At 33.7% G+C, this 12,432-nt stretch overlaps 2 protein-coding genes across 3 annotated transcripts; one reads left to right on the top strand and one right to left on the bottom strand.

The window, feature by feature from the left end:
- Window positions 1-1,895: 1,895 nt before the first annotated feature.
- On the bottom strand, window positions 1,896-4,653 carry LOC132906532 (mitochondrial ribonuclease P catalytic subunit). The gene is made up of 4 exons (XM_060958809.1): window positions 3,245-4,653; window positions 2,917-3,163; window positions 2,661-2,788; window positions 1,896-2,580 (listed from the first exon to the last, which is right to left on the bottom strand). The coding sequence occupies exons 1-4, from the start codon at window positions 4,081-4,083 to the stop codon at window positions 2,262-2,264; spliced, it is 1,533 nt and encodes a 510-aa protein (XP_060814792.1). The 5' UTR covers window positions 4,084-4,653; the 3' UTR covers window positions 1,896-2,261.
- A 1,431-nt stretch (window positions 4,654-6,084) lies between these two features.
- On the top strand, window positions 6,085-11,267 carry LOC132906543 (leucine-rich repeat-containing protein 58). Of its 2 annotated transcripts, none has more exons than XM_060958828.1 (5): window positions 6,085-6,250; window positions 8,232-8,745; window positions 9,159-9,375; window positions 9,606-9,795; window positions 10,678-11,267. In XM_060958828.1, the coding sequence occupies exons 2-5, from the start codon at window positions 8,273-8,275 to the stop codon at window positions 10,839-10,841; spliced, it is 1,044 nt and encodes a 347-aa protein (XP_060814811.1). In that variant the 5' UTR covers window positions 6,085-6,250; window positions 8,232-8,272; the 3' UTR covers window positions 10,842-11,267. The 2 variants fall into 2 exon arrangements, with proteins under 2 accessions (XP_060814811.1, XP_060814812.1); XM_060958829.1 differs by lacking the exon at window positions 6,085-6,250 and adding an exon at window positions 7,157-7,310.
- Window positions 11,268-12,432: the final 1,165 nt, after the last annotated feature.

The following is a 12,432-nucleotide window of genomic DNA, read 5'->3' as shown; positions in this document are numbered from 1 at the left end:
GGTGCGCAGCGTGCCTACGTTTTCCTACACAGAACGCGAAAGCCAAGGGACGTTGGATCGTTGAAGTTGAAACGCGCCAAATGCGTGAAACTCGCGTAGGTTCTAATATTTTTGCGCCACCCACGCGCAGAAACGGGTTTCCGCGGAATACGAACACCAGTCCATTCACTTTTACGATGTTAGAACCGGAGATTATCGACATTGTTAATTACATCGATGTCTATTTCGTGATTTTCTATTAGGTAGAGGCGCTATCGAGGTTTCAAGGTCGACCGATTTTTCTCTCCCTTTTTCCTATCTAAGAATCCATTACGTAATCATCGATTACCAAAAATTGAGAATTTAATATCGAATTAAAAATGTCGTGATTGAAGTGGTAATTCAATATCATGCCATGTTATTACGTATACACCGTGTATACGTTAATCTACGCAACGAATAAATGTATATTTCTAAATAAATCCTTAAAGATGAATTGCTCTTAATAGAAAGTATCTCAAATAGCAAATCGTGAACAACACGTGCCTTTAGAAGTCGTTAGCAAATTGTCATTTCAAGTTTAGATCGAGACAAAAAAATGAAAGTAACAAACACGTTCAGGAAACTTGTAACAAACCTGATTCGTTTCCCGCTGGATCGCCTCTTTTTCGAGATGAATGCACCACATTGATTGACTCGTTTAAATAATCCACTCATTTACGTGCTCATTTGTACGCAAATGCGTTTAAACCGTGCTACCTAACTTCCTTTTCGAAACGAACGACTACCGCGACATCACAGTCACGTGACTGTTTTTCAATATTTCATTGTAATTCAAAATTATCGAGAATATTCTTCTTTTCGATATGGAAACATATTTGTATAATGCAAAGAAAAATAATACGCGTAACGTAAAACGAATATAAACATTTTAAGTTCCAAGTATCAATGATATGTATCACCGATGTGTCACGTATGCCATAAAAAGATCACGCTTTGAAAACTTAACTGTCAGACGACTGATTCTTCATATTCTATGGCGGCGCAGCGAAACGAGCATCGGGAAAAGATAGATAGGTACTCTCTTGCGATGTCTCTTACGATACGACCGAGGATACTATTATCGATTATCACTGTCACCGTTTCGCGAAATCTGTTGTAAAAATCACTTCCTTACATTCGTTTCAAATACAATTACCTCGTTCATCATTCGATACGAAAGACCATATATAGAATATTATGTATACATACAAATTAATGATTATAACAAAGAAAATATAAAGTAACCAAACGGACAGCATCGCGATGCATACAGTAATGACAACAAACCAAACAAAGAATTTTGCAATCGATGCTGTGAAACAAAAATAAATGAGTAGCAATAATTATGTTCGTCAGTAGGTTGGTGCAATAATATAACTAGTGCGTGTATTTTATAGTGTATAATACGGAACACGCATTTTGCGTAATGAACAACAAGCGATCTCGTTAACGGACAACTACAAATAAATCGCATTCGCTTCACGCACGTGTTAACAATCACAATTAAATCACAAATAACCTAAATACTTAGCGTTCTGTTGTCACCAAACAGTAATATCGAAATGATGATGCGTAAACTAACGTGCTTTGTCTCATGTATGGTTAATAAACAAATACTTGCCTCGAAACGAGTATGACTGTTTTTCTATATATAAATATCGTATATATGTATATACTTCAAGCACTAAAGATCGTTTCTTGAAGATGTGCGTTTTGGATCAAGGGATGTAATAGCGAAAATAAGCGTGTGTCACTTTGACGAGAAGACATCAAAGAATACGTACACACTTATTCAAACGTACAACAACGTATAATAAAAAGTTCACACGAAAACTCGACGGACCGTAACACCTGTTGCATTGAAAAGCACAAACTGGAATGTATGACACGAATTTTATTGTACATCTAGTGACGCATTATGCGCCATCTGGTAGTACATTTTCGTACAACAGAAACATTTTGTTATCGACTGTGTAATCCTGTTAATGAATTAGATAAGAAAAGTAAAAAATTCGCATAATATATATATTTATAAAATAAATTTAAAAGAAAATACGTAATGCATTATACATATATATTATGACATTTTACGCAGTATCAAGCATAACTCCGCCTGTTTAATATATGCACATTTTCATATTTATGTAAATGTGAATGTACTAAAAAAGAAGTCATCTATTATTTTTACGAAATAAATATAATCTCAACAATTTTTACAGAAATATGCACATATAATTTTATTAGCGTATTTCGAAGCACAACCAGCTATAGTTACATGTATGCCTCTTTCTACTTTCCTCATTGGTGACATACGGTATATGCCAAGTATTATTTTGCTTTTGAACGATCGCATCAATAGGTTTCAGTGCATTTAACTGAATGTAACCCTTCCACTGATCAACAAAAAATTGATGCGATAACTGCCATTTTTTAAAGAGAACATTTAACTCAATGTCGTGCAAAGCAAATACATGTTGACGCAGCAAGTCCCTAGAAATAATTCTAGCATTTTCTCCACTCGCAAATGCCGCATATAATAGAAATAAATCATCTTTTGAGCTAAAAAACGGAACAATATAAATATAATCTATGGTTTAAGGAATAAATAACAATATATTATAGATAGCTATAATACATACTCATCTTCAACAAAGAAACAATCTGCATCTTGCAGACCTGTTTTGGCTACAAACTTCTTCATATGTCTTCTTCCAATGACTAATACTTTTTTATTCTGCTCTTTATAAGATTTAATAATCTGTATGAACTGCAAAATATCAGTTACTTATCGATCGTGCATGTTCAATTGATAAAAAGATAGTAATCTTTAAAATATTTATTAGTATTTATTAATATTAATTATTATGCTACTATGATAGTTTTAAAGTTACTTACTTCACGTAATTTTTTCTGTGTGATATCGTTTTTCGCAATATACATAATATTTAATCCGTCTACGATAAGGTCATATGGTTTATTTTTATCAATAAAATTTATATACGATTGTATCTCTTGCGGATGAGTTACATAATACATCTTATTGAAGATCAAACGTTCCTTTGTAGCTTCCAATAAACGCTCGTAGTCCTTGTCAGATAATCTTTGTTGTGAAATGGTTTTCTTACACTTTTGACACCTTGATCTATGCGAAAGAAAATAAACAATAATGATATGAAAAAATAAAACTAATCACTATTATTATTAATAATCGTATATCTTATACCTTGACACTACAGTTTTACTGACAGACCAACCATGTTCGATACATGCATTCATATACATAAATGCAGTGACTTCACTAGGTTTAACACCATATGCATTCCATAGTAGAAATAACTTCTCAACTTTTGTATTAAATGTGTCTTTTTCTTTTAAACAATAATATAAATATGAATTATATGCAGTGCCAAAAGGCCCTTTGCCTTTTTGTAGGCTACGCTCTAGATATTCATATCCCAAATTTTCTTTTTCATGATTAAAAAAATATGAAATTAAGCTAGTATATCCCTGTCGAAGCAAAAGTATATCATCTTTTTCGTATTTTTCTATAATTTTAATAGCTTCTTCCCACTTGCCAATTTTACATAAGCAGCCAATAAAAACAGTACTGAGCTCTGCATTAAATGAAGTATACTGATTACTAATATCATTGTACAAACTTAAAATATATTCTTTATCTGATTCTAATATTGGATCTTCTTTTATCTTATACAACTCCAAATATTTAATAGTAACCGAGACTGGAGGTTTATAATTATTATCTACTAAAAATTTATAATAAGATATTCCAGCATCTGGATAATTCATATGTTGAAACATGTCTAGAATAATAAAATCATAATTGGATGAATTGCATTGTATTTGTATACGTTTTCTTACACATTCCCATGTTTCTTTTGATATAGTACTAGATTGTGTTAATGCATTTTCACAATTATTCAGTACATGTTGCCAATAGTTGTTAAACTTTTTGTTAGTAGTAATAGTAGATGCATTTCTAATAATTGTATACTGTATGCAATTGTACAATTGCACTGATGTTTGACGAACATATGAAAACATTTTTATATCATTTAAATTAATTTCAATTTTGCTAAAATTACAAAATGTTTTGATATATTTTTCACTTTAATGTATGGAGTTTGTTGTCTTTTTCTAACCTCAAAAAGCAATCACGGTTGAACAGAATATAACAGCAAAGGCACGATATATTTTAACATTCTTCAAAAAAATATTGAGGTTAAACTTATTTTGGAATGCGTCAAATTTTTAACCTATTTTCTTCTCATAGTTTTTAATAAGTAAAATCCAGTTTTACAATACGAAGATCACTAACCTAATGTAATCACAGCGCTGAAATTGTAATCACATGCAATTTATAAGCTGTTACAAGTTACATTCAAGCAAAGCAAATATTTCGTCTTAATTTTATATTATTATTTTTATTATGAATGAATGAATATGAATTATATATTTTCCCTGAACTTTGTCTTTTATAAATATCGAATTTCTGACCCTTTTTTTATATTATATGATTTTTACTTTTCATAAATAAAATCCAAAAATGTTAGGTTTAAGGTATGAAGATCATTACTTTAAAAGTTATACGTGTATAAAGTTTATACATATCTTAAATTTACTTAGACGCTACTAATAAGTTGTAAATTATAACTGTATATTGGCTTTATGTATAAACCTATAGAATAAATCAAATCAGTACTATACACTATAAGTGATAATTGTTAGGAAAATCAGATTTATATTAGTCAGAAAGTAATGAAATTTGTTCGTAGAACTATTTACATTCGTTATATAAAAGTGAAACGTCTTCGTTTCTATTATTGACTCCATCGGACCAATTCCATCTGGCCACAGAAACGCCACCATAAAAATTCACAAACAGTCGGCAAAGTTATCATCATGATACCGGCGTCTCCTGTGCATTTAGTTTTTTACAGGGTGACAATATGCTTCTATCCTTTGCATATTTTAGATCTAATCTAATCATAATTTAATTTAAACTTATATTTATCCATTCTTTACACCAAAATCTCGCTTACTTATAAACTTGATGCTATACGATTTCTTGTATTGATGAATATATGTACTCGTATACATATATTTATATAGCTTTCAACAATAAGCCGATAGCAATATTAATTAAAGCTGTCGCCTTCCGATTTTTAATTAAAGGATTCCTGCAATCGTTTGCTTTCGTGTCAATCATGTTTAATACCCAATAATCGTCAGTTCCTCCAGCAAGCACAATTATATTTACGTTTTCCAAATTTTACTTCAACCTTTGAAATAATGTAGTAATAAAAATTACTATATGTTTAGAAACATTGTTTCAAACATTCTAGAATGTGTAATACGATGACCATATTCTTACCAGTATTGTATAATTGAGAATAATTTAATTTAAATGTAATAAGTGTAAAATTAACGATAAAAAATTGATTAATTTTCCATTATGATTATTTTCATTTAAATAATTTTTTCAATACCGAATAAATTTTAATAAATAAATTAAATCTATCTATCTATCGACCTTCTGACAATAAACATAGATATAAAGAGTTTTTTTGGCAAAAATATGTTCTTGAAAAGAAGCAATACTACAGTATCAATAATGTTTTGGAAATCTGAATCTCCAATCACGCATTTCGACTCTTAAAAGTATTATCCCTTTCTTCTTGTATGTAATTAAATTCTTACTTTGCTTTCGATCGAAATATGTTTTCACAATTAAACAAAATATAATGGATAATTTGTAATATGTTAATTTGTTATAATTTTTTATAATAATAAACGTAAAATCCCTTGTTTTATGAAAAATGAAAATGGACTTACTTACACCGCTATATATTTATAACATTATGATAAACATTGCTTGATCCTTAAAACAGTTAATAATTAATACAAAATTCAAATTTTCTTGAAATGTGTCGTTCACTTGTTACCACGACATCTACCATGCGAATAAACACGCGGTCGGTGATGTCAAGTGCTTCTGCAACAACTTATAAAGAGGACTGATAAAACCAGATATAGTTTAGTCTCGTGCCTGGCGCTCACACATCTTAAACCGATCGTAAACCCAGTTTCTCTGTAAACCGCGGCCGAGCGTGGCACGGAACTCGCAACAGTGAACGACCGAGACAATCTTGCAACAACGTAGAAGGGGCAAAACTTTCTGACGTTCGACGAAAGACGAAATTGCACCGAGGTAAGACAATATTATCGAGACAGGGTTATTTCGTGGGATAGGAATACTCGAAACGTTCACGGCAATGCGAACCATTTGACTTCGCGTTTAATTAATTTTAATCCTACAACTATGCGATGGCTTGGCGAAAATGGCGGAAGTCACGTGAAGTCCTTAGGACTAAGATACTCCGAGATACGAACTCGTTTATACCCGAAGATCACTGACAGGTCCATTTTCTCTTTTAAAAGTACGAAAAATCTCTCGATTAAATTTATTTCAATTTTAATTATCTGATAAGAAAATTACCATCGTCGTTTCATTGACACTGGAAGATTTTCAAAGTGGACGTTGAGGCGTTTTAGATTAAGAACAGACGAGCGAGATTTTTGAAATCAATGGCACCGAGCTTTGATTCTCAATTCGTTTCTTACATAGGTACTTTAACGATAGTACTTTGTTTCGCGCAAAACAATCGATAGCCTTTGCCTGGAGCATTTATAATAAATTATGATTCTTCGAATAATAATTTTTCGAACAAAGATGAAAATAAGAAAAGTGCGTTAAGACAATTTTACTTAATGTTTTATATTTTCTAACATCCGATGACGTGCCAGAAGTTAACGGAATTATTGTTCTTAATTGTCATCATTGTATTATAGAAGTAAAATATCGCAACGTTCCACGACCTCTCGTCACGGTCTTCGAAATCATGAAGGTTGCAACAGATAAAGACAGATTCACACGGTTCACGATATGACCCCCTTCGGTATGTTTTCTGCTCGTCTTCGATAGAATTCGATTATGTATTAGTAGTAAAGTAATAGAGTTAGCGTTAATTTCAAACGTGTTATCGCCTGATATTACGTATACTTGTACAAGCAGATAGTGTAATATTGAATATATTATGACGTTAGAGCTTGTCAGGACGAATAGTACAACGAAACAAAAGGATTCTGTACAGAGATTTGTCGGAAGAAAAGTAAATAACTTTGAAAGTAAGATAAAAGAGATATTATACGGATTCTACATGCAACAGTTTTCGAGAAAATCGAGTTGGAAAATTTATTGATCGCTCAAGGTAAGCAAGTGCATTATATACAGAAGACAAAACGTTTGCTTCGCAATATTTTTATTTTACGTGGTATCGTATTCTGTATATTGTATTCTTCGTTGAAAATACAAAGTCGCTCTGGGAACTTTCCTCTTGAAAGATTTCTAACGCTTTCGTAAAAGAAACAACGAGTCACCGTCTCGAAAAAAGCGACATTTATCTCTCAAAGAATCGAGCTAATTACCGATAAATGCATTCGCTTCTCTCGTCACCGTTCTTCAAGTAACGCATCATCGAAATTACGAAACGCTATTGGTCGATCAAGTAGTTAACGAAACATTAACATCGATATCTCATCTAAAAATATCTGTTTACCATTGGAAACCCGTTAATCACTCGTGGTCAGAGTGAAATATAAATTAGCGGTTTATCATTTGAATGTTTTCTATTGGTTCGAAGTACGTAACCAAGGGAATATAAAACACTGTTTATATTTGCCTTCTTAAGTTTTCTCAATTTTTATCGAGAGTAGTTACGCTTAGATTGACACGCGCAGCAAGATAGGCAATTTATTTCGCGTATGAAATGATTTGCATATATAATGTACATATCCGTGTATATATATGAAAAGTCGTCGTAATTATCATAAACACGTTGTATCTTTATAAATAGGATAAAATAAAAAACGGCGATTGTTCGATAAAGAAATTCCGCAACTCATCTATTTCTTTGAAAGTTGTTTGCAAACGACGATACAAGAAGTTAAAGAATTAATATTTTTCTCAAAAAGGAAAAAGAATAGACGCAAATAGAGCAATGATAAGCAACCTTCGAGATATAAAGAAATTAATCCAGCTATAATTATATTGCAATTTTTTTTTTTTTTTTTGAGTGAATGAACAATTTTCTCTAAAAAATTGTTTCATCCTTTCTCTTCCGTTTCTCAAGGTTTTCTACACAGCTGAACGGAAACTCGTGAAACTTCGTTTATGGAGAACTACACGTCGGACTCGAGCGACTCGGATTCCGGCAGCAAGACACTGGATCTGTCCTATTTGATGCTCGACCCTCAATTACTGGACGATCACTTCATCAATGCCAAGAATCCGGAACATGTGGACACGTTATTACTTCATCAGAATCGGCTGACCAGTATTCCACAGACGATAGTCAGGTTCACGAACTTGAACTCGTTGGACGTATCGAACTGTGGCCTTCATCGGTTGCCCGACTTTTTCGAGGATTGTCCTCTGACCTGCTTGGTAGCCAAACACAATAACTTGACGAACGATTCCTTACCGAAGAATTTTCAAAATCTGTCGAGGCTCAGAGAACTGAATCTCAGCGGCAACAGGTTAACAGATTTTCCGGAGCAGGTTTTTGACTTGACGGATCTTAAGTACCTGTATTTGGGTGGCAATCAAATCACCGAGATCAGTAAAGACGTTTGGAAGCTGCAAAGGTATTTTTGGGTTCGTTTATTTCTCATATTTCAGCCACCGCGTACGTCTAATTAAATATTTCGATTTTAAAGCACAGTGCCTAATGAAAGTATTCCAACTTTGGACAGATTTCAAAAATATGGTAAAAATATAGGAAAATTAGACACACCCGAATCTTTTCGTGATATTTTCGAAATAATTCTTCCCTTTATTTGACCTCTAAATTGAACGTATCGATCAAATTTTTGATTACCGTTAGTTGACTTTCCAAAAGAAGGGCCATTCTCTCAAAAGGATATTAAACGGTATGGACAATGTTAAGAAATCACAAAATTAGATCGTTTTCTCAGAAATATGAGAGACATACTTATCTAGGTTAATATTTTGTGTTAGTATGGGAATTATATAGAAAGATTAATAATTTTGTTTCAAGATTGCAAGTGTTGTCGATGGGAGGCAACGGACTGACGGAAGTACCGTCTACCTTAGGCGAACTGATGTCTCTCCAGGCGTTGGTATTGTGCGATAACATGCTGGAAAGCCTACCTAGTTCCATAGCAAAGTTGACCAACTTGAAATCACTGCTGCTTCACAAAAACAGACTGAGGACACTGCCTACCGAGATCATCACGTTAAAATGTCTGACGGAGGTGGTATAAAATTACATAAAAAGTATAAATTAGTCTAGCTCGTTTACAATTACATTCTAGTTTTTACTTTTACTACATATATATTCTAAATCTGTCAATATATGTACCACGTTTCGGAAAAAAACTGAGTACAGAAGATGGGTTAAACATCGACAAAGATGCTTCCTGATATCCATCGCTTAAACATTAGTTTACATGAATTTTATTCGCTAAATTATTCGTTTGTTCAGTTATCTTTGAGAGACAATCCGTTGGTAGTGAGATTCGTGTCGGACATGACACACAATCCTCCGTCTCTGCTGGAGTTGGCTGCCAGAGTTATCATGACTAACAACATCCAGTATGACGGGGAGAGTATACCAAGAAACCTGGTGGAGTATCTAAACAGCGGTCATCGTTGCGTCAATTCGAAGTGTAAAGGTCAGTGACTAGGCTTGATTCAAAGTTCAAAGTTATATCGGCTCTACCACCATCGACATCGATTTTCCTTCTGTTACAATCCCTTACAGTATCATAGATATACCGTTCTATCGCGCCTTTCCCCACGAGATTGTTTTCACGTTTGCAATTCATGAAACAAGTACATCGGCCTGGCGATAAGACGTCGCGAAGCGTTGCTTGCTAGCAATTTTCACTTGTTCCGTTGTAGTCTGTTAATGCTTTTAACATTAGCAATCGATATTATTGCGTTCAAAATTCTTTCAATTGTACAGATAACGTAGTCGTTGCGTTTTTTATCTTGGTACGTTCGCTGGTGATTAAATTTATTTATACAGCGTGTCAATATCTTAGTTACTTTTGCCTATATAAAAGATTGTGTTAGGACAAAGGTCAGTCGTTCTAAAGCAACGAATATCAGGACTCGTGATCTTTTTCCTTCAGGATCACTGTGTTTCATACGACAGGTTTTACAAAATAAAAATAAAAATAGCTGCTAAACTAATGTTTTTTATAGGGTATGTCAAAATGGATCGACCGATCTATTGCAAAATATATGATTCCACTAAAGAAAAATTGATCTTAATATGGTTTTTACCTACAAAACAATTAGTAACATCGAACCATGTAACTGTTATTCGAAACATTTTCCGGTTTAATGAATAGTTTCAGAAATATTCGCAGGGATCAGATTAAATAGTTTAGAACACCTTATATATTAATGTATAATCAAGACATCTCATGCGCTCTTTTTGCAAAACGCTAAAAAATATCTTTTATGCCGACGAACAAGGATTTTTATAATACAGAGACTCGTTCCTTTTTCAAGTGTCTCCAACCTATAAAAATATCATTTGTTTCCAGGTGTGTTCTTCAACAACAGAGTGGAACACGTCAAGTTCGTCGATTTCTGTGGCAAGTATCGTCTACCTCTGCTGCAGTACCTTTGTAGCAGGAAGTGCATAGAATCACGAGACGGAGACGAAGTAGTCAGTGGCGCGATGATAAGGAAGGTTCTTCTGGGCTGATCGATATTACTGGAATTTTGTATTAATATTACCGAAGGCTGTTACGTTTTTCGTTCAGAAGGCGTTAACGACTGAACTATCGCGCTATTCATCGACGAATTCTCTCTCCGTGCTCAAATCAGATCAAACACGAGTATCAGGTTCAAGAGTCGAAGGCTAAAGCATAGAGGTACGCAAAGCAAATTTGACATTGAAATTTACGTTAAAATCGAAAGTTGGAGAAAAGTCGAAGTTGGAAGTCGAAATTTTGTTCGTCGACCGAGCGCTCGGGTCGATTAAACGACATTCTCTCGCTAAGAATAAAAGGTCTTTCAAAGATGACGAATTGCCTTTGTAAAGTCTTATATGTATGAGTCTGCTTACGCATACAAATTTGTCGTGTGCGTGAACAAATATTTCGTAAAATAAATATTTCATCGAGATCGATTCGAGCTTAATTCGCTTCATACTTACTCCACCGTCCATCGTGCGAAACCCCGTCGCGAATGAAACCGCAGTGTCTGTTAACCGTGTTATCGTTTTATTGTTAAATAAACCACAAAATCTACAATAATAATAATCATAGTATCATAGAGTCTCCGTAGGAACGGAGGCGTTCGATCCTCGCTTAAAACACATCCACTGATTTATTTCTACGATTACCGATTATCGACTATTCTCGTGTGTGAACCGTGTAAAACTGAAAACATCCGACAAGTGAACGGTAGCGAAGCGAACGATGTTACTTAATCATCGTGATTCGTCGGTATAGAGTCGTTCAAGATTCATAGAGAACATCGTTATCATATCTTTTTTTCCATTTTCTTCGTCATCTTTTTTTGTAACTCGAAGTTAAGTCAGTGACAATTCTTCGTGAATAATAGCAATATCGTAATAAGAGTTCGCTAGTGTTTTTTTTTCATTTTTCTTTCTGTCAGGTTTTTTTTTTATCATTTTTTCCTTTTGTTGTTCTTTAATATCGCATATAGCGTCGCCGCGTTCTGTTTAATTACCTATACATACATATGCATATTCATATATATGCGCTCTGTTATTTTATACATTACATACATGTATATGTATGTACATGCTTGGGTTTCGTTCCCCCCTCAAAACCCCCACTCTATTTCTCCATCGAACGAGTATTCTTTTTGCTCACACGCATCAGGCACTCCGTTTTGCTCGCACACAGCCACACGTTCGTTTTTTTTCTTTTTTTTTTTTCTCATTTTTCTTCTCTTCTCCTCGCCCGCCATGATCTTTCACGGATCGGCAAGTTGTCTTAATTTTTTTAATAACTACGCTACTCCCTTTCTCTTCCGCTTCGTTTTCTTCTCCTCGTTTCCTCGAATCGCTCACGCTAACCACATTTGGTACATTCGCGGATTCTCTTCTTCCTTCATTTCACAAATTATCTATATATATATATATATGATATATATATATATATATATTAACACAATTTTTTCCTATTATAATCGTAAGTAACGAATAACCCTCTCGGTATGGCGTTTTACGGTTCGTCGCTGGCATGAACGGTGCTGTCGATGATTAATAGTGCGTTATGGACGTTTCTTTTCTCTTGTTGCTTACTTTACAGAGTATGTATAGT

Source organism: Bombus pascuorum, chromosome 4 (assembly GCF_905332965.1).
Source record: "Bombus pascuorum chromosome 4, iyBomPasc1.1, whole genome shotgun sequence".
NCBI lineage: Eukaryota > Metazoa > Arthropoda > Insecta > Hymenoptera > Apidae > Bombus > Bombus pascuorum.
This window is presented reverse-complemented; position numbering and strand designations above follow the sequence as displayed.